At 35.9% G+C, this 20,340-nt stretch overlaps 5 protein-coding genes and 1 non-coding gene across 6 annotated transcripts; 1 reads left to right on the top strand and 5 right to left on the bottom strand.

Annotated features, from left to right (window-relative positions):
- Window positions 1-1,098: 1,098 nt before the first annotated feature.
- Window positions 1,099-6,589, bottom strand: LOC111808684 (NAP1-related protein 2). The gene is made up of 10 exons (XM_023694821.2): window positions 6,319-6,589; window positions 4,173-4,295; window positions 4,021-4,071; window positions 3,794-3,865; window positions 3,566-3,679; window positions 3,427-3,488; window positions 2,253-2,310; window positions 1,954-2,010; window positions 1,673-1,720; window positions 1,099-1,340 (listed from the first exon to the last, which is right to left on the bottom strand). The coding sequence occupies exons 1-10, from the start codon at window positions 6,445-6,447 to the stop codon at window positions 1,302-1,304; spliced, it is 753 nt and encodes a 250-aa protein (XP_023550589.2). The 5' UTR covers window positions 6,448-6,589; the 3' UTR covers window positions 1,099-1,301.
- Window positions 6,590-7,373: 784 nt separating this feature from the next.
- Window positions 7,374-10,864, bottom strand: LOC111808683 (protease Do-like 8, chloroplastic). The gene is made up of 10 exons (XM_023694819.2): window positions 10,373-10,864; window positions 10,129-10,245; window positions 9,405-9,498; window positions 9,188-9,286; window positions 8,974-9,040; window positions 8,771-8,846; window positions 8,620-8,686; window positions 8,278-8,495; window positions 8,098-8,165; window positions 7,374-7,941 (listed from the first exon to the last, which is right to left on the bottom strand). The coding sequence occupies exons 1-10, from the start codon at window positions 10,534-10,536 to the stop codon at window positions 7,718-7,720; spliced, it is 1,194 nt and encodes a 397-aa protein (XP_023550587.2). The 5' UTR covers window positions 10,537-10,864; the 3' UTR covers window positions 7,374-7,717.
- A 129-nt stretch (window positions 10,865-10,993) lies between these two features.
- Window positions 10,994-12,052, top strand: LOC111808685 (large ribosomal subunit protein eL34). The gene is made up of 4 exons (XM_023694822.2): window positions 10,994-11,151; window positions 11,254-11,333; window positions 11,546-11,655; window positions 11,744-12,052. The coding sequence occupies exons 1-4, from the start codon at window positions 11,073-11,075 to the stop codon at window positions 11,841-11,843; spliced, it is 369 nt and encodes a 122-aa protein (XP_023550590.2). The 5' UTR covers window positions 10,994-11,072; the 3' UTR covers window positions 11,844-12,052.
- A 583-nt stretch (window positions 12,053-12,635) lies between these two features.
- TRNAL-CAG (transfer RNA leucine (anticodon CAG)) lies at window positions 12,636-12,716 on the bottom strand. Its single transcript has one exon. It is a non-coding gene; the product is annotated as a tRNA-Leu (tRNA).
- A 1,626-nt stretch (window positions 12,717-14,342) lies between these two features.
- Window positions 14,343-14,940, bottom strand: LOC111808953 (mini zinc finger protein 2-like). The gene has a single exon (XM_023695206.2). The coding sequence runs from the start codon at window positions 14,837-14,839 to the stop codon at window positions 14,549-14,551; it is 291 nt and encodes a 96-aa protein (XP_023550974.2). The 5' UTR covers window positions 14,840-14,940; the 3' UTR covers window positions 14,343-14,548.
- A 2,453-nt stretch (window positions 14,941-17,393) lies between these two features.
- Window positions 17,394-18,646, bottom strand: LOC111808958 (zinc-finger homeodomain protein 8). Its single transcript, XM_023695217.2, has one exon. The coding sequence runs from the start codon at window positions 18,514-18,516 to the stop codon at window positions 17,581-17,583; it is 936 nt and encodes a 311-aa protein (XP_023550985.1). The 5' UTR covers window positions 18,517-18,646; the 3' UTR covers window positions 17,394-17,580.
- Window positions 18,647-20,340: the final 1,694 nt, after the last annotated feature.

The raw sequence follows: 20,340 nt of genomic DNA on the forward strand, positions 1-20,340 counted from the left end.
TAATTATGCTCCCTTGTAGACAGTCAAATTAAATAATTGTTTTTTCTTTTCCCTTTTGTGCTTTAATCACCTTTTGTTACTAAAATATGCTCAGCTTTGCGGCCATATTATCATCGTAAATTTACAGCCCATGTTCAAACCCCTTTTTAATCATCTTTTTTATTTTATTTTATTAAATAAATAAATGGAAGTCTTATAAATGTTTGAAAAATGTGGGGAATGAAAATAAATGCAAATACGTAGGCTGTCTTCTATTGATGGTTAGGGCAGGCTTAAGAACAAGCATAAGGGCCCAAAGTTGTGGGAAAGATGAGGCCCATATGTCATTTGCAGACCAAAATTAATGGAGATTTTCTTGGGACTCTTGTCCCATCAAACAATGCATGTGGATCATTTCTCAATGGACTGTGGGCCCAATACTTCTGTGATCCATATAAATTTTTCGTTTTTTTTTTTTTTTTTTTTTTTTTTTGATTAAGTAAGATAAGGCCATAAGAAAATTTACAAGGTTGTTTGGTTGATGTTTCTTCTGTCGCAACCATTTTGAAAGCAATGTTGGTAGACTGTACTATAGAAATTAATGTAAATATGATTTAACATGTTTGTACTCAGTTTCAAACATCTAAAAAAAAAAAAATTAAAGTAGGTTGATTTTCTTAGTACCATTATCATGTGTTGGTAATTAATCCCAAATTATGCATGATTAATGAGTGTTTAATAAAGATTATGATTAATGAGTATTTAATAAAGATTGTGGTTAGAGGTTCGAATCTTCGTCGAATTTTAAAAAAAAAAAAAAAGACTATAAACAAAAATAATAATAAATTACCCCACTAAATGATGGGCTTAGTTGGGGCATATAATATTATTTATATGCCCCAATTATTATTTTAAAAAGTCATCAAGAAAAAATAAAATCTACATAAAAAAATGTGCAACCAATCACAGCTTACCATTATCTTAGGTCGGTGGCCACTAGAAGTAAGAACCCCTTCTTCTCTCTGATCTCTAATCCCATTTGGCACTTATTGACCACTAGGCCAACTCATGAAAATGATGGGGCTGCATATTAAATGATACGGGGAGGCCAAAATAGCCTAGAAGGTAAAATAGCACATTGATGTATAAATATGACAACCATGCATTAATAAGTATCCCAGATTGGAAAATTTGATATCCTAGGTTAACAGGAACAATGGGGGAAAAAGGAGGGTGCCTAAGGGGGTGTGTCTAACAGGAACAAGGGGGAAAAAAGGAGGGTACCTAACGGGGTGTGTCTAACAAGGGTTGTCCTTTACGGTTCACTCTTCGCCATCATCATCGTCTTCATCTCCATTTTCCTACACATTAATCATCCAAAGTTCGATGATTACTCTTGAATTTTTAGCTCGGCTACATGTACGGGGCAGTTAAAGTAACAATACAGTTGCAGAACACTAGACTTGGACCATGTACTATATTTCAAAAACTTATATGCATGTATATATATGAATCTTATAATCAATTGTGTGAGAATGAATGGGTTTTAGTTAACTGGATGAAGGCTCGGGAATGATTGTCTAAAAGATGTATGCCGGGTGATTCAAGAATAGGAAGAAAGCAGAAGGCAGAACCCAAAATATCATCCATATATTTGAGTGCAACGGTGAAAGTAAAATTTAATCTTGTTTACCTCCTCCTCATCTTCTCCATCAGACTCCTCTTCATCTTCATCAATATCCTGAAAAGAAATCAGAAGAACCCTCATTTTTCTTGCTTGAAGGATTGGCATTCCAGACTCCGAAGTGGGGGAAGGAAACAAAAAACAAAGAACAACCGCGGCAACTGAGCTTGATGGGGGAGGGGGTATCTCCACAAGCAGAACAATTGAAAAAAAAAAGGGGGGGGGGGGGGGGGGGGGGGGGGGGGGGCTCAAAGAATAGGTAAAGTGATAACAAAGGAGATGGAGATTACGTTGTTGAAATATTTCAAAGGATTGGGCCACAGGTCCTCTTTAATTATCTCAGCTACCTGCATTTTAAGTCAAGAAACCCAGCACGTAAGTACAGCCCAAAGCATTGAGTTCTTACAAGAAGAGAAACTGAAACGAGTTATTATATCTAGCTTTGTTCTCCACAAGGTTGGCACAACTGTAATATCTAACTGGAGCAGCAATTCAAATGACTAGAAAGGGAAGTGCACTAGTTAACACTTAACAAGAGGACATGCTGGGCATTTATATAATTACAGGGCAGAAAAATGTTCAAACTTACTTCATCATGAAGCTCCATGATATCTTTTTGTTCGGTTTCACCAAACCAACTGAAGAAGCTGCATACATCAAAATTGATGTGCAATATAGGGAGTAAATATGCTGAATTTATGTCAAAACAAGAAACCATAAAGGTGGAGAAAGGTATTACTAACTTAACTTTTCTATTTGACAAAGAAAAATCATTGAGAATGAAGTCATTGTAATAGGGTAATAGCATAATGGTAACACATCACATCAGCACGTAATGGAAAATCAGAAGTTTCTTCCTTAAATACCTTTTAATATGCTAATTAAACTTTATGTTGAATACACGGATTTAGAAATTTTAAATGATATATTCTACACTACAGTTGACAGAAAACTACTCATTTATTATGGCTTTAAATAATTTTCTTTTGGAGCATTGCACCAGATTTTTGGCTCACTTTTGACAAGTAATGGGAGAGAAGGCCGAAACATGTCATTGGAAGAATCTACTGAGACAAAGATGGGATGTCAAGAATGTAGAGAAGGTAGGATGGACAACTATTCAGATCTAGAATAAATCGTACATAGACCGTTGTTGGAGTCGGCGGCTCTCTTAGAGTCCACTTATCATAGAGATGAAGCTTAATAGAATCCCTTCTAACATAGAATTGATGAAAGATAGATTATTAAATAATATAGATATAATATGAATAATACAAATAAAAACATATAAAACAATATAGATATAGAGTGAACCAACTCTATATCTAGAAATTTCTAGGCAAATATTAAATAAAAAACATATAAAACAAATAAATGGCACACCACCCTTTTCTCATCTTTCTGCTTAGCCCTGCGGTTGAGTGGGAGAGATTACTTTTTTAACATAATCGTAACTGTGGCTTATTAACCTTAAAAGAAAATCTTTCCCCCGCCATCTAGGAAGGAAAAGCATTAATACATGGGCTAGCTCATTTTACATCAGTGTTAAACGTTAAATCAATTTCAATCAAGGAAAGTTTTCATCCATTAATTAACTCATTATGAACTTAAAATAAGAAAAAAGTTGGTTAAAATATTTTGAGCTTTAAGACTGCAATAATTTCAAGCACGCTTTCACTCGAGAAACCAAGGTCATTGTCAAACTTTGAGGTTCTATGACTTTGTTTAAGATGGATGGAATCAAATGAGGGGTAAGGAAGCACCTGTCTTCGGCCAAGGGTCGCTTCTTCCCTTTCTTCTCACTGTTAACTCCATTTGATGCACCCTTCAAAAATTATCATTACTCATTAATCTGAACCAACTAACCACATAAATTATTATTTAGATAGAAATAACTGTTACCAAGCCATCTTTCCACAGGATTGTTGTTCCAGTAATTTTGATTGCTCCATCTTCAAAGAACGTATATGTCTTCTCTAGCTTTCTATCTTCAAAATAAGGATTCTCGTTGAAATTCTGTAATTTTAAGCAGTTTAGTGACATCATTATCACATTCTGCAATTGAGGGAAGATATGAATGATGCAAATGGACGGACACAGTATAAGTCAAACAGGTTAGCTGAAACTTACAAATATGATGGAATACCCCATCTTTACATCCTTCTGATCCTCCACTTCAAGAGAATATAAATGCCTAAAGATCTGCGCCAAGAATAAGAGACCAACAATTAAGAGAGTATATACTTGTTTGCAGTTGATTAATACAGAATCAAAAGTCTCATTGAATTAGGACTTCAAAATAAACTGAAGTATAAGAAACTTGCTGAAATATCCATTTTTAGATGAAAGCAACTAACCTTCTGATCTTCTTCGGACAAAAGATCACAAAGTGCAGGATGACTCAAGAACTGCATTAATCAAGCATTGGACATGTGAATCAAAGGGGGAAAGAAAAGTACACTTCACAAAGATAATATGTAAAATGTCAATAAATAAACAGAGAACTAACGGCAGTTAACCAGAAGTCCGGAATAGTTTTGATAATCTCATTCCGTTTCACATAAACAGGCCGCCTTATCTCATTATATTTCTGTTCAACTTCCAAAACTTTGTCACCTGCTTCTTCATTAACCTGTTGGATCCAAAGGTTCAAGGCTAAGTACAAGTCTATCTATCAAATATTGAATGATATATAAGATATTGCATTATTGCCATATAGATCAGGCATTGGCAGAACATAGCCATGGTGCATGTCTTGTACATATTGCCTATCAGTTCGAGATTTATACTCTTTTTTATTCACCTAGAAGGAGAACAAGAAATCATATCCTTTGATCCAACACTGGACCGCTTATAATCTTGAATTGGAAAGAACTTCTATACAAGTTGGGAATCATATCGATCATTAATAGTTATAAACCCACATGGAAATATTCTACCTAAAAGATAAAAAAAACGGAAAAAAGAAAAATCTAGCTATATTATTACCTAATAAGTGAAATAAAAAAGTATGCACACTAAACAACCTGATTATTTTGCAAAAGATGAAAGCAGGCAAAGAATATAAAAATAGAAGGAGAAAGAAAAGTATCCAAATTAAATGTTTTTTGTAAAACTATACTTAGAGTTGGACATATATGTAACGTTTTGATATGAAGCAACACTTCAGTAAGGTAAATGGAAGAAAGAAAAAAAAAAACATCAACAAGAAACGTGATGGGTTAGCTGAAACCTACAACTGGATATTGCAAACATTATACGACTTAAAAAATAAAGATGTGACAGTTAATATTAGAATATCAAGAGTCATTTCAGTAGCGGCCAACTTGAATGGAATTTTTCCATCCAAGATTTTTTTTTTTTTTTTTGAGAGAGGAAACACACTTCTCGTTGATGTAATGAAAAGTTAAATGCACGTTATAATTGCCTAGCATGAACTTATAGAAAATACTCCCCCAATTAGATAATCTTATAAATTTAATTACAATAAGGTAAGTAAACATTGACATATTCTCTGATGCACATTATGACAATATTTTCTTTTTTTGATAAGACATTATGACCCTATTTGCATGGCTTACAACTTAATGTTTTTACATGCATCTTCTCAATTTTAAAAAGCGTGAAACAAAGAAGAAGAGAAAGAGATATGATTGAAGTTTGAGAGAATTGAATTCAACCTCATAAATGCATAACAAAACAAGAAAAAGAAAAGCATGACCATTATAAAAAAGTAGAATCTGAAACAAGGTATAATGCTTGCAAAATAGCATCTACTTGAGTCGTAAGATTGCGGCATTTAATGGCAATAAGATATACTGTCCTTGTCTCCATTTCAGATCGCATATACAATGTGAATGTGGTAATATAATTATGACTTGCCTTCAAAAAATCAAAAGCAACATTTAAGAAGTGATCGATTATGGAGTTATTCAGCCTGATTCTTTGCAATTTTTGCAGAGTCCAGTCCTCCCCAACTGAATACAAGGAATTGAGGAAAGGCAGTGATATATAGCTCAGAGCATAGAAGTCGGAAGTACATTCAAACGGTTGAGAGAAGGTTGAAATAAAGTGGTAGTATAGCATGATATTCGAACCAAGACAGATCTTACCTTGAAATCCTAATAATAAAACAATTATTTTCCATCCAAAAAAAATTAGTTGTCCATGTAATTAGCATCCTTGATTGAAGAAAAATATCTAATTTCAGGATAAAGAGTGTTAAGAAATCATTGAAACGGTTCAAGTCTATCATAACCCTACACTTTTAGCACGGAGAAGTTAGGGTAAAATTTGACCAAATTATTCAAACCAGGATTGCCGCAATGTAACACAAGTATAATTCAGAATCAAAAGCCAAGAAAATTAGCCCTAATCACAAGTTACGCCTTCCAGTCAAGCCCTGGTCTAATACTGTTTGAATAACCAACTTACGCTCATCACACTAAATATGTAAGAAACAAGACCAGTTAAAGAAGCAAGATAAATTTGAAGGTAATTGAGCTAACATATCCATCAATCAAAACGACGTTGAAGTTCAGCAAGGTAAGCTACACAATTAAACAGCAGAAAACGCTAATATAGAGTGATACCGGAAAAATGTATGCACAGACTAAAGCCTATTCAAGGAAGACAAAAGTGAAAAGGGAGGTGACCTTCTCGAGTTCGTCTTGAACCTCCTGTAACTTCTCGATATAATGGACGAGCTCGACGTCAACGTGGTCAGCTTCGTCGTCCTCGACTTTGTCGGCAGGCTTGGATTTTTTACCCTTTTCGGCGACCATTTTAGAGGCGGAAACCTAGTTTCGTGAGGGGTACACCCGAAGTTGAAGAGAAACGACGAAAGAAAGAAAAACAGAGAGAGAGTGAGAGAGAATATGTTGGTGGCCAAAGAAAAAAAAAAACCGAAATCGGCCAATGAAGTGATAGTTTCAGATTGAAGACTGTTGCTCTGTATTTATATGGAGGTACGAGGGACGACTCTCTTTAGTTTTCCCTCGTATATTCTCCTCATCCTTTTATTTTGTTTTCTTTAAGCTTAGTTTCTTTTTTTTATTTTTTATTTATTTATATTTTGAGATGACCTGTATTAGACGATGAAAGTCCCACGTCTGCTGATTTTGATCATGGGTTTGTAATCAAGGGGTTGGACGATAAAAGTCCCACATCTGCTAATTTTGATCATGAGTTTGTAATCATGGGGTTGGACGATGAAAGTCCCCCATCTGCTAATTTCATGGGTTTGTAATCAAGGAGTTGAACAATGAAAGTCTCATATCTGCTAATTTCATGGGTTTGTAATTGGACGATGAAAGTTTCATGGGTTTGTAAGGAAGGGGATGGAAAACCCAAAACAAAGCTATTTGAAAAAACCCAAAACAAAGCCATGAGTAAGTTTATAATCAAGGAATACTTCCTCCATTGGCATGAGAGCTTATGCTCAAGGTGGACAATATCATTATCGGAGAGTCGTGATTCCTAACCGATTGATTGCCAAAAAAATTTTTATTATTATTTTTAAAAAACTGTTATTTAATAACTAAAATCTCATGTCACATTATATTATTAATATCAATTACAAACGTTAAACATTATTAACTCTTCGTCAGAATCTAAAAAGTAGATTTAGATTGGATTGTAACTCTACTGTTGGGTTGGTCGAGTGGGTTAGGCCAACCCAAACAAAAAAAAAAAAAAAAAAAAAAAAAACTAATATAATTCAATTTTTATTTATAGTTTGAGTTGAATAGTTCGAGTGGATAAGATTACAGTCGGCCAGAAGCCCAATTACTAATACCCTTCAAGAGCGTAGTAGTTAAGCAAGCTTACAGAAGCACATACTGACTCTTCTCGACTTAGGATCCATTGTGGGCTCAACAAAAGCTAACATCTCTTCCTTACCATTAAGGCATCAAGTTCAAAACTTGAGGCCACCCCATCAGAACTCACCAAGTTTCATATGCAACTCAGCTGAAACAGTTCCATTATCTCCCAGAAACTCGACAATTTTCACCAAAACCTTTGATTTCAACACAAAAGATCACTAATTTCACCTTAATCTTCTTCTTCTCCATTTGATTCCAAGTAGAATGTCGAAATGCTTAGCTCGTGTTCTTCACCGCGACGTTCTGCTACCGACTTTCTTCTAATATCAAAGCCAGCTCCAAACTTTGCCCTCCTCTCTTTACCTTTACTCACTCTACCCAATTGGATCAGTTGATGTACAATCTTGACTACGGTTGAAGATGGGATTGCAAAACCAACACCAACTGATGTTCCTACAATCACGATAGTGTAGAGTCATTTTAAATCACATTCTGAATGTTGTCGTCGAAGAGCAGGACGAGGTAATGTGAAAATCACAACTACCCTGTCGTTACAGCAAGGACGTAAGACGGTGAATTGGCACTTGGCAGGAGAAAGATGGACGTTACCTGTTCGACTGAAAATAGCAGTATTGATACCGATTAAATTGCCTTTTGAATCAAGTAGAGGACCTCCACTGTCAAAGATACAGGAAAAGGATATCTCCTTGATGTTAACATCAAATATATATGGTGATAAAGACAAGAGTTCCCTGATGGTATTCATTTTAGGATGAATCTTAGTCTAACCTATTCCCGGGATTGATAGCTGCATCCGTTTCGATTCCACCTCCGATGGTGACACCAGTCTGACTAAAAACGTCGCGATTTAATCCACTAATGACTCCAACTGTGAGAGTATGATCAAAACCAAAAGGATTTCCAATTGCCAAGCAGTGTTGCCCCACTTTAAGAGAAGATGACTGCCCCACCTTGATTGGCCTCAAAAGCTCGTTCAAGGTATCCACCTGCAAGGTCACAGAGATTATCTCAGATATGATTAGAATCAGTGATGTTTTGTTTGTTCTCTGGAATAACAATGGTAATCATGCATGCTTGATCATCAAATTCTTGCAAGATGAAAAGCCTTACCTTTAAAACGGCAAGATCCTTCGTGCGATCTGCACCAACGAGCTTGCCTTCAAAATTCTTCTGTATCCTATGCAAAGATTTAGAAAATTGAGGAAACAGATAGATGTTGTTTATCACAGTAGTACATTGGTCTAACTTCAAGCGTCCTCACCCATCGGATGCTAGGATATTAACTTGTGCTACAACCTGCCCAGCGCTCGGATTTCTTGCAAGGGCACTAGCAATTACTGTGCATTAGGTGAATACAAGGCTTGGCATTAGAAATGTAAGATGATCCTCACTGAAGCTATTCAATGTACAGTTGTTTCTAGTCGAATATGGTGACCATTTTACTCGGGCGCTAAAAGCACTCACCGTGATAATTCGTTACTATATGTCCCTGATCATCCCAGACTACTCCAGACCCATTTCCTCCAGGAATCTGCAAATAGGCATGGTAATGAATACAAAATGATGATCTTACATGAAGGTTATCAAAATAGGAACACAATAAACAGCTTGGGATATGCAATTCGTAACGTGTCAAAGTGTATAAAACAACATGAACCACAGTTTTATAGATGATTACCTCAACCATTCCAGTTACATTGAGTTGAGGACGCAAAGTCGCATCGAAAAGGTTGACAACAGAGTATGTATTTTTCTCAAACGACTCGACAACTCTATCCTGTCAACCGCATATTTCTCGTTCATACACCATGATAAATAATAACAACGCAACGAAGATCCAAAACAAATCAATTAGGAAGAAAGCATAAATAAGTATGCATTGAAGAGAAAAACACCTCTGCAGGGAACAAGGCTCCAGAAGGTGAAAAAGTGGAGGTTACTTCATCTATGGTTATAGAAGGCTCGCCCAAAGCTTGAGCTGTAAATACACTACACAACTTGGTTATAGATAAGTGATTTCTCTCAAGTGTAAGAAGGTATCAACATGTAACGGTCCAAACCCATCACAAGCAGATATTGTCCTCTTTGGGCTATCCCTTTCGAGCTTCCCCTCAAGGTTTTTAAAATGCATCTGGTAGGGAGAGGTTTCCACGCCCTTATAGAGAATGTTTTGTTCTCCTCCCTAATCAATGTGGGATCTCACGTAATAGGTATAAAGCTATAAAAGCTACTTAGTGTAAATTAACAATTATGCTTCTTAGAACCCTCTGAGCAGAAATTTGCACATTTGAAGTTAACCACAACATTTTATTTTCGCGTGAAAAAATGATAAATGTTAGCGTCGATCATCCACGACAACACAACAGGTTGAGACTAGTGTAGAAGAACTTGTTGAGAATTGTTGGGAGTGAGTCCCACACATTGGCTAATTTAGGGAATGATCATGGGTTTATAAGTAAAGAATACATCTCCATTGGTATGAGGCCTTTCGGGGAAGCCCAAAGCAAAGCCATGAGAGCTTATGCTCAAAGTGGACAATATCATACCAGTGTGGATTGTCGTGATTCCTAACAGAACCAAATGCAAGTTTATTGTGCAGAGATCATAAAGTAGTCAAACCTAGAAGGATAAGGCCACAAACTCAGAAACAAACTAGCAAATAACCTCCGCCGAGTTGTGAAAAGAAATTTGCTGCTCATTATAGAACAAAGATCTCCAGACTCATCACCGGCACTCCTGAACCAACAACCAACAACAAAACTCAGAACTAAAACACCTAAATGCATATCAATGGGTACACGATGAACAAAGATTTTGGGCAGATGATGCAGTAGCACAGAGTAAAAAGGAGAGAAAAAACAACCTTAGGATGGAAATGGATTGGGAATTGCTGGGATTTGAAGGAGAGCACACAGACGACACACCATCAAAGCACAGTTCTCGTCTTCCCAAGAAATGGGTCGAACTCCAAACACGAGATTCTACCATCATTCGCAGTTGGGGAGCATTGTATGCCAGAACTTGCATTTCTAACAGATTAAAGAGCAAATGGGTATGGACTTTAGCGATAATAGATGCAGATGAAGGGGTTTTTTGAGATACACTGAGTATATTCTTTATATTTCTTCTTCGTCCATGGAAGCTATGGAACTGTGAAGCTTAGATGCTCCATAACCAACCACCAAAGCTCAACCAATTCTTCAAGAATGGTAGCTTGTTAGCACAAAAGCATCATCCAAATTTACTTCATTCCAAATCTGTACAAGCAATTGGGCAAATGTGTACTGGTTTTACTAAACAAACCCTGTTGCCATTTTGCTTCGAATCCACCATGCACTCCTTTCTCTTCATTATGTTTTGTTCACTCTCTCTCTCTCTCTCTCTCTCGATTTACCCCTAAAATCTCAACCGTCAATTTGAAACGTACATCGTCCGTTGGATCTAGGGCTTCAAAAGTTTAAAACTTTACACTATATAAACAACTCCCTCTCCTGGATTTCTGCCGCTACTGCCTCGATTTTTCTTATAGACGCGTAGACACCCGAAATCAAGGGTAATTGAAGATGGTTCAGCGACTTACTTACCGTAAGCGCCACAGCTACGCCACCAAATCCAATCAGCACCACGTTGTCAAGACTCCCGGTACCTTTTTTTTGTTCTGAATCAGTGTAATTCCTGCTCTTATGAGCCGTTTTTTCCCTTCAATTTCGTGACCATTTTGGGTGTTGTGCTGATGCGTTCTAGGTGGAAAGTTGATCTATCAAACCACCAAGAAGAGGGCCAGCGGTCCCAAATGTCCCGTTACCGGGAAGAGAATCCAAGGGGTATGTGATTTTATGCCTTTGATTCAAAGTTTTTCAGTTTTTGGGGTGTTTATAATTGCATTTGGGGATCGTCATTCTTCCTGAAGCTGACATTGCGTCGCCCTGATAGCTAACTCTCAGTCTCTAGAACATATAATTGTGGCAATCAATTGTCATAGCTGAAAGAAAATGTAATTGTATTGTATTTTAGTTGTAATGTTTTGTTTGAACAGATTCCGCACTTGAGGCCTGCTGAATACAAGAGGTCTAGACTGGCTAGGAACCGAAGAACTGTAAACCGGGCATATGGTGGAGTGTTGTCAGGAAGTGCTGTCAGAGAGAGGTATGTGCTTCATTGAATCAGCCCTGATGTTTTTGGTTTCCTTTGGGTTTTCTACCAAATTTAAGGAGTAATTCAACAATGGTTGCAGGATCATGCGGGCTTTTCTGGTAGAAGAGCAGAAGATTGTGAAAAAGGTATTGAAAATCCAAAAGGCAAAGGAAAAGTTAGCTGCCAAGAGTTCAAAATGAGTATTTTTGGCTTGAATTTGCGAATTTTAGTGTTGATAGTGATTAGATGTTTCTGGGTTCTTCCTTAAATGGGTCATTGTTGACAAATCAATCCCCCAAGTGTCCTGTTTTGTGATATCACCGTAACCTACTATGTCACAATTTCAGACCCTTTCTAGAGATTTTTGTATCATTACATTGCTGAATCTAATACCATCTTGCTTGCTCAATCTTATACCATCTTGATCGATGGATGAATGCGGATTTCAGGAAACAATGTTCTTGGGATGTTCTTCAGTATGAACTGGAAATTGACATGATATTAACAATCTTGAATTACTACAAGAAAGCCACTAATTAGTTTTTTATTTGTTGATATCATTAATTAGTGGCTTTCTTGTAGATGGTTTAGCCCAAAATTCTTCAAAATTGTTTCTTATTTTCACTAATATAAGAAATGGAAATTGACATGATATTAATAATAACTATATGAAGGACTCAAAATTATAATTTATTTTACTCAAAAAATTATTGTTAAGAATTATTTACATAATTAATTTTTACAATTTTCATGAAGAAAAAACAAATTTCTTTTATCATTTTTAGAATAAATTTAAATGGTAAAAGGATAAAATAATAATTTTCAAAATTTAGAGACATTTTGTCGAATTTAAATGGAATTATAATTTAAGATATAAAGATGTAAAAAAAAAAAAAGATGTTAAAATTTATTGAATGTACTTTAGATGCTTTATATTATTATACCTAGTCTTCTTCAAACAATCACCCCAAATAAAAAAACAAAAAGGTGAATGTCAAGAATGGGATTCGAACCCATGCCCTTTCGGACCAGTACCTGAAACTGGCGCCTTAGACCAACTCGGCCATCTTGACTTGTTGTAATGAAATTTCAAATAAAAGTATTTTAATGTTAAACTCAGATTAAGTTGTGTGAATTATTTTACTTAAAAACGATCGATATTTGCAGTATAAGTGATATGAACCAAAGACAACAAACATGGTAAATAAGATTAGTGAAGGTATCAAATTAGAGACCGACATGACGATATCGCAACATATAGCAATGCTCTGATTTCGGGAAATTTAGAGACAATGGTCCTACCTCTATTATATATTCCATGGTGAAAAAGGGTTAAGAAAAAGAAAAAAAAGTGCTTCAAACTTAAAAATTCTTATGCCACCGTCAATCAACACCCAATTTCCTGATTTGAAGTTGGCATTTGGTTTAGATCCCCACCTCTCCATAGCCTCATTACTCACTTGTTTTGTATTCAAATATCTTATCAAAGATTCTGTGGTTACCAAATGGGAGATCACCATTTGGCTTAAACACTCCCATATGTCCTTATCACCCGTAACTTTAACTTCATTTACTTGTATCAAATCTTATACTCCATTGTATGTTCATATGAATAAAGCAAAGTACCACACAAACGTCTTTGTTGCTATATTCGACAATTACATCATTAGGGTTTCGACAATAATTTTGATCAATATTAACGGGTCAAGAAGGATAGCAAGTTTTAAGTCCTTTGAAGCGAACGGTAACAAAGCCTCTACCGATGTAGAGGGGTTGATTATGTGAGAATCCATGTTGGTTGGAGAGGGAACGAAGCTCCTAGTAGACACGTTTTAAAAACTTGGAAGGAAAAGCGTATACTAAGTAGCATGATTGTAACAGCATAAAGAAAATGTCAGATGGTAGATTTGACCCTTTTCTTAATCATGAATATGCATGATATAACCTATTATTCTTTGGACCATCTCTTCACATATAGGGTGTTATTAGCTTCCCATCAACCAAAGTCACTTCACTAAAGATTAAAATCAAAATCTATGCTTATAACTTAAGTCATCTCCATCCATCTTCCAAAATCTATCATATATTTTAGAACAATAATGCAAAGTTTGAGCAAATTCAAAGCAAAAATGAAGTGATTGAAGTATTTGGATGTAGCAAACCTAACTAGCAACCCAATTCCATGCAAAACCCATATCAAATATCAAATATCTTGCAAGGGTGGTCACATATTTGCCTTTGGAATTGACATCTACCCTCTCATTGACATACAACGTATACCTAAGGTTGGTTCCTCCTAGGTACCTCCAAAACCTCTTAGCCTAACTTTGAGCACTTCACATGGCCCATTTGGCTAACCACTTAAATATCTATTTTTTGCTTTTACATACCATCGAACGATGATCGTTAACCATCGTTCGTTCGCTTAATTTTGATTAAATCACGCTAAACCGATAAGACGATGAGCTAAAAGCATCACCAAACAACAAAAAGATGGCAACTACTTCCCTTCAATAGTGGGTTTAATTAGCTTTAATCAACTTTTAAGTACATTGTTAAAGAAACTTTCCACTTTAACAACCAACATGATTGAATGTGTGGGCCTTAAGCATTGAATCCTTACTAATATTTGCATACAAATTGTATGTAAATCAAAATATAATCTCTTATGATTCAAGGGTTTTGGAAATTTCATCAAATTTGATGCCATAAAGATTTTAGGTATATTGCTTCCAAACTCCCAAAAGATTAATACACTCAAAATCACACATAATTCAAAAGAAATATGATGGAAAAACATTACACGAACACAACACAACACACATAATTTTGTTTATTCAGCACCCTCAAAACAAAAACATCTCGTCGTCCTCGTCCTCGTCCTCGTCGCAGTATGTGCAATCTCTTAAGTTTCGTTTGAGGGAGACGACGAGCAATCACTGACTACCTCCGTTCCAACTTGCCTTCTATGGAAACTCCGGTGACAACCGCAGGCAGCGCAAGTCAGTGCAGAAGTCGTACCTTCGTCGCCGCTTGCCATGAATTCTCGACACCCATCGACGGCGTAGCCTCCGACAGTCGCAGCGTGGTTCTTTTGGCACTCCCCATATCTAACACTCCTTACTGTGAAAGAGGAAGCCTCAGTGTCTCTCGAGGGTTCTTCTGATCTTCTGAGCACAACTTGACGCTTTCTCATTTTCTGAGTTTCTTTTTAGCTTGATCTTGTTTTACACCAAGAAAGCTCCAATTTTTGGTAATGGGTTTGAAGAAAAATGAATTGGGAGAGATCACAAATTGAGTTTGCTTAAATAGAGTGAAAAATAGACTTTATCACATGTCGTTTTCTCATCTCTTAATTATATATTATAGAGATTAAATCATAATCATTCTCTTATCTTTATTAATCATAACCATTAGTATAATGTGGAAAAAAAAAAAAAAAAAAAAACTACTCGATTTGGTCAAGAACAGCTGCTTTTAATCGCGAGGAGACATGTTTTTTCTTTCAAATCTTCTCTTTTTTTTAAAAAAAAAAAAATTATTAATTAACAAGAACTATGAACAGAGCCCAGATTTGTCTTTGGAAATAGGGTGATTTACAACTCACCAGAAGGCAAAAGGAAAAAGAAGCAATAATTCATAAGTAAATAAGGCAAAATTTAAAGATGTTATGAATAGTTTTTGTTTCCACGTAGCTGCTTGATTGGTTTAATATAGAATTGAACAGCTATGGGATAAGTTGGGTTTTGAACCTAATTTGTTTCCACCTAGCTCCATTCCATCTGATGTCCCACGTTGGTTGGAGAAGAGAACAATCTCTCCGTAGCAAACATGTTTTACGTAACGGGTTAAAGTAGACAATATCGATTAGTGATGGGCTTGGACTGCATTTCATTTACATAATCGTCTACTCTAATTATTTTAGGGAGCGAACGTACATGAAGTTTGTTGCTTGCCCAATGGCTATCGATATCAAATTTTGGGGTATATGGTTTAGTAAATGAATTGTTTTAGGCGTAAAAGAAATATGCATAGGAAGATGAGAAAGTGGTAAACCCCACCGACCAAACCAATTATCATGTCATGGCCCCTTGTGTTTCTTAAAGCTTATTAGCTGCTGATACACACATTACCAAGATGTGAAACCACTACAAAAATACCCCCAAAACGAAAATGTTTCCATCTACTCCTAGGCATCTACATTTTCCAAGATCACACGTGACATACAGTATATAACCTTTTGAGATGGGAATGAGAGTTATATATACCCGAGTCAAATAAATGAGAGATACATGAATAAATAGAGATCACATCCTAATGAGAGCAATTTTAAAAATATAATAGTCAATAAAGGCTTAAAAATAGAAAGTTACTATTAGACTCGTGTTGTTACGTGGAGTACAGAGGCCAGTACCGTGAAATTAGTTTGGGCCTGATGGGCTATGAGATAAGGGTATTGGGCCATTTTTTGCTATCTCGGTCAGGCCCAATTTGTTTCAAAGAAATATAGGAAAATAAAAAATAATATTATGATATTTTTATGATGCGGAAGGATAAAGTGTAAAGGGAGTGGTAAATAAGGCAGATGCCTGAAAATGCTAAAGACAGAGAAGTTAGGTCCACAACATTTATCCAATTTGTATGCTCCAAATAATAATAATAATAATAATAAATAAATAAATAAATATGTATATATATAATAAAAAATTAAATAAAAAAAAAGTGGGTAAAACATTAATTCCCAATTATTTCCAACACCCAACTTTTTAAATTCAAGTTTGACGAAGGAAGGAAATAAAAAAGGTAACTTTTTTTATTCATGGTAACTTAAAATTACATTTTTGGGATAATTATTCAAACGACGTCGCTTGGGGCCTATGGTTTTTGTATAAATCTACCCTTCAATAATTTTTTAAATCATTTTCAATTAAATTATTCAATAATGTTTCAATAATAATTCAATTCAATTCAACAATAAAATTAACACATTATATTTGAAAAATTATAGAGTATTATACAAAATTTAAAATTTAATCGATATTAGAATCCAATGAAAATAGAGTAACGAATTCACTAATTTTAATATGTATAAAAAATGATAATTATTAAGGAGTTGAGCTATTTTTTTCAATATAATAGTTGAAATTGACAACTTAAATTATTATTCATAGTTGGCATCTAATAAGTTGTAAGGTTCAAATTTTAAATCATAGATTAAGTGTCCATTTTGCTATAGTGTATGTTATGCGACAGAAAAGACAGCTAAACTAAGTGGCACACAGTATATTTACCTTATTAAGCAACACTTTTTATTACTGCTCACACAAGCTAATTTCAACCCACTCATTATTCATTATCATAAACTTTTAATTAACAATTAAGTTCATGGGTTATGCTGGTTTCGATATCTTTCCTTTAAAAGGATAGTCGAGTTTCGATATCTTTCATTATAATCACGATTAAATCTAGAAACATTATTCTAATCAGTTTCTTAAATTAATAAGAAGTACAACCAATGATTGAAAATATACGAACCCCATTTAATTAAATTATAATTGTGATTTAATTTCATATGGAATTTGGAAATGTGCAGAAAATCTAAGGTTGAGGCAAGATTCTACTTTCTGCTGCTTTCTCGGAGACAGAAGATAAGGGGATAATCTTTTGGTCTGTTTGATGAGACGTTAGATTCATGAAATTTCAACAAGAAATTAGATTAGATTAGAGATTAAGGGAAAGAAATGAAGGAATTAAATAAGTAATTAATAATGATTGATGATTAATGCTCTGTTTCTACTCGGGTGCTCACAATTCAACGCTAAATTCAGAGGAAATGAAGAAGAAAAAAAGGAGTAGAGCTATGTAGGTTGGATTTGAGTATCAGGGGATGATGCAATTTTATTATTAATTACTTGGGAGAGTAGGGAGTAGTAGAGATCAAGAAGAAGAAGATGACCCATTTGATCCAATATGCATATGGAAGCCGCCGTCTGGTTCGTCTTCATCGTCGTTGTTGTTGATATTGACGACGGCGGTGGTGGTGGTTGTGGTGGGTGTGGGGGTGGTGTCATTGGAATCAGTTTTTTTGCCCATGGTGTTCTTGTTGTTATGCATCCATACTTTAAGAACCCCTCTTTCAACTCCAATTTGATTGCAAAAATTTCGGACCAAATCCTCGTCTCGCTTTTGCATTTTCCATCCCACTTGTTCTGCAAAATGGAGCATTTTTTCCTTCTGTTCGTTGCTGAATTTCGTCCTGAATCGTTTCCGAGCGTTTAAATTTTTCGCGCGTCCGATTTCCGGTGGACGAGCCGACAACCCGGCGGAAAGCGCTAGTAACATATGCGGCGCTGATGGGTAGTACGACGACGAGATCGGCGGCGGAGATGCCGAATTCGGACTCCGCATCCCGGGCGGTGGTGGGTGATGACGATGGTGGGGTTGATACTCGATGACATGAGTGGTTGCTGTATTGATTGGTAAAGTAGAGATCGGATCCTCTGGGTCACGGCGGTGGAAATTCCGGTGGCAGCCGCATGCGGCGCAGTTGAGCGAAGTGGGATCAATGGAAGAGGCAGATGGGGAAGGCATAAATTCCCCACATCCGTCCAACGCGTGAGCTCCTAAACTGGCGGCGTGGTTTTTGAGACATTCTTTGTAAGAAACAACGAGGGTGGGTTGATGAGCGTGGTTGTGGCGCTTGAGAAGGCCGTTGGTGAAAGGCAGCGACTTGGCTGAAGAGGACGGCGGGAAGCGTGTCGGAGTGTCGGAGTCTGGGTCGGGAGATTTGGTGGTATTAGCCGTGGTTGTAGTAGTGATGGGAGGTAGGGCTAAATCCATGGCTCTTTGAAAAGCACAAACCTCTCTAAACATGGAGAATTAAAGAAGGAGAACTTCAAATAAAAAACAGACAACATTAAGGTTTCTGTAAAAATTAAGAAACAGAGTAAGAAAGAAGAAGAAGAAGAAGAAGAAGGGAATTAGCGAAAGAGTGTTGATAATAGGAATCGGAGTTTTTGTGGATGTGCTTTGTTAACCCACTTCTTCAATTTTAACCATGGTTATAATCTGTGGTTAAGTTGGGTGGACCCACTTGCATGTGTAATAAATATACCTCAATACAACTAGGAAGTAATGTTTTTTTTTTTTTTTTTTTTCCTTTACTTTGTCTGTGGTGGTTAAATTTTTTGTTAAATTTTAATTTAATTTTAGTTTTTGATATTGCCAGCCACTCTCTCTAGCTTGCGTAATGACGAAGTTGGTGTTAGAGTCCGTAGACACTTCCACATCTTTATAAGGAAAATTTTGTTCCTCTCTTCAATCGATATGGGATCTCACAATACGCCCCTCTTAGAGCTAGTAGACACTTCTATGCTCTTATAAGAAATATTTCGTTTCCCTCTTAATTCACCCCTCTTGAGGCCTTAGTGTCCAAAGTCAGTGCCCAACTCTGATAACAAACGGTAATAACCCACCTTTTGAGATTTCGAACTGCAAGTTGTTACCTACTGATGTGTAATATCAAGCCAACCACTAATAAATATTATATCTTTTGGTCTATTACGTTCGCCGTCAATCTCATAATTTTTAAAACGCATATGCTAGAGAGAAGTTTCCACACCCTTATAAAGAATACTTCGTTCCCCTCTCCATCTGTCCGCCACGGGGCGTAGTTAGGTTGAGCTATGAAAAACTCTAGAACTCTCTATCTAAATAGTTTACCGAACCTATCAACCTAAAGCTCTAATTACATATATAATTTGGTTGCTTTTCTTTTCCCATCTCAAATGAGATTTTAAAATTCACACGCATTCATTTCATTTCTCTAATGTCAATTTCATAAGATATGACAAAGATTTGATGTCGAGAAAAGATGGTTTCAAAACATGGTATAAAACTACGTATACTTCAATTTCGTCAAATATGTATATGATTCATGGAAAGGTTTTGGAACGGGTAGCCCTAATAAATGACCTTAGATGATTTGAATGTGTAGGGTACATAGATGTAACATCAATTTTGGTAGATTTTTTTTTGGAATTTGAGTGGGACCAATTTGGGAAAATGGTTTATGGGGACAAGTAATGGCACCAAAAACCCTTTCATTCCCATAATTCTAGGGCATGGGACCCCCTTTCATGTGGTCCTATCATCCTATCATAATAATTTAATTACTATACTTTTTTTTTTTAATTTCTATCAAAATAATTATAATCGAAATTAATAAATATTTGGGCCACAATTTTTTACCTGAAGTTAAAAAAAAGTGAATTTTAATATCATATTTATGACAAGGGGGTCAGTTATCGTACAGCTTCCGAGGTTTCCAGTTGCCGGTGGGCCCTCCCCTGCCCCTCCTTTTTTTTGTAACTTCAACATGGGCTTGATTATCCAGGCCCATTTAAGCCCATTTGCTCTTCTAATAATTGGCCCAATAACCATATGATGCTTCCGTTTGAAGCCCAACCCAAATTGATGGGAACATTAGGCAATCAATATTCACACGTAAGCCCTAATTTATGTATACTCACAAAAGAAGACGATAAAACCGTTGCTAATGAAAACAAAACGAATACCCATCTCGCCTCTTTTTTAGTTATGTGGGATTCTTCTTTTAACTCCCAATTTTTAGTTAATATTATTTAGCAGTGTTACTTGTCCACGTATCACAGTTTTAAAACATATCTGTTGGGGATA

This window comes from Cucurbita pepo, chromosome 13 (genome assembly GCF_057944985.1).
Source record: "Cucurbita pepo subsp. pepo isolate OVF chromosome 13, ASM5794498v1, whole genome shotgun sequence".
Lineage (NCBI taxonomy): Eukaryota > Viridiplantae > Streptophyta > Magnoliopsida > Cucurbitales > Cucurbitaceae > Cucurbita > Cucurbita pepo.

Excerpts from the sequence above, each read along its gene's own strand:
- LOC111808684 (XM_023694821.2), bottom strand. The coding sequence starts at position 6,447 with ATGGTCGCCGAAAAGGGTAAAAAATCCAAGCCTGCCGACAAAGTCGAG. Across the intron at positions 4,296-6,318 it reads TTCAAGACGAACTCGAGAAG|GTTAATGAAGAAGCAGGTGA; the intron begins GTCACCTCCCTT and ends TGGATCCAACAG. Across the intron at positions 3,489-3,565 it reads TCCTGTGGAAAGATGGCTTG|GGTGCATCAAATGGAGTTAA; the intron begins GTAACAGTTATT and ends TAATTTTTGAAG.
- LOC111808683 (XM_023694819.2), bottom strand. The coding sequence starts at position 10,536 with ATGCAAGTTCTGGCATACAATGCTCCCCAACTGCGAATGATGGTAGAA. Across the intron at positions 10,246-10,372 it reads CAATCCATTTCCATCCTAAG|GAGTGCCGGTGATGAGTCTG; the intron begins GTTGTTTTTTCT and ends TTGTTGGTTCAG. Across the intron at positions 9,499-10,128 it reads TTGTGGCCTTATCCTTCTAG|TGTATTTACAGCTCAAGCTT; the intron begins GTTTGACTACTT and ends CAAGTTGTGTAG.
- LOC111808685 (XM_023694822.2), top strand. The coding sequence starts at position 11,073 with ATGGTTCAGCGACTTACTTACCGTAAGCGCCACAGCTACGCCACCAAA. Across the intron at positions 11,334-11,545 it reads CCGGGAAGAGAATCCAAGGG|ATTCCGCACTTGAGGCCTGC; the intron begins GTATGTGATTTT and ends TTGTTTGAACAG. Across the intron at positions 11,656-11,743 it reads GGAAGTGCTGTCAGAGAGAG|GATCATGCGGGCTTTTCTGG; the intron begins GTATGTGCTTCA and ends CAATGGTTGCAG.
- LOC111808953 (XM_023695206.2), bottom strand. The coding sequence starts at position 14,839 with ATGAGAAAGCGTCAAGTTGTGCTCAGAAGATCAGAAGAACCCTCGAGA.
- LOC111808958 (XM_023695217.2), bottom strand. The coding sequence starts at position 18,516 with ATGTTTAGAGAGGTTTGTGCTTTTCAAAGAGCCATGGATTTAGCCCTA.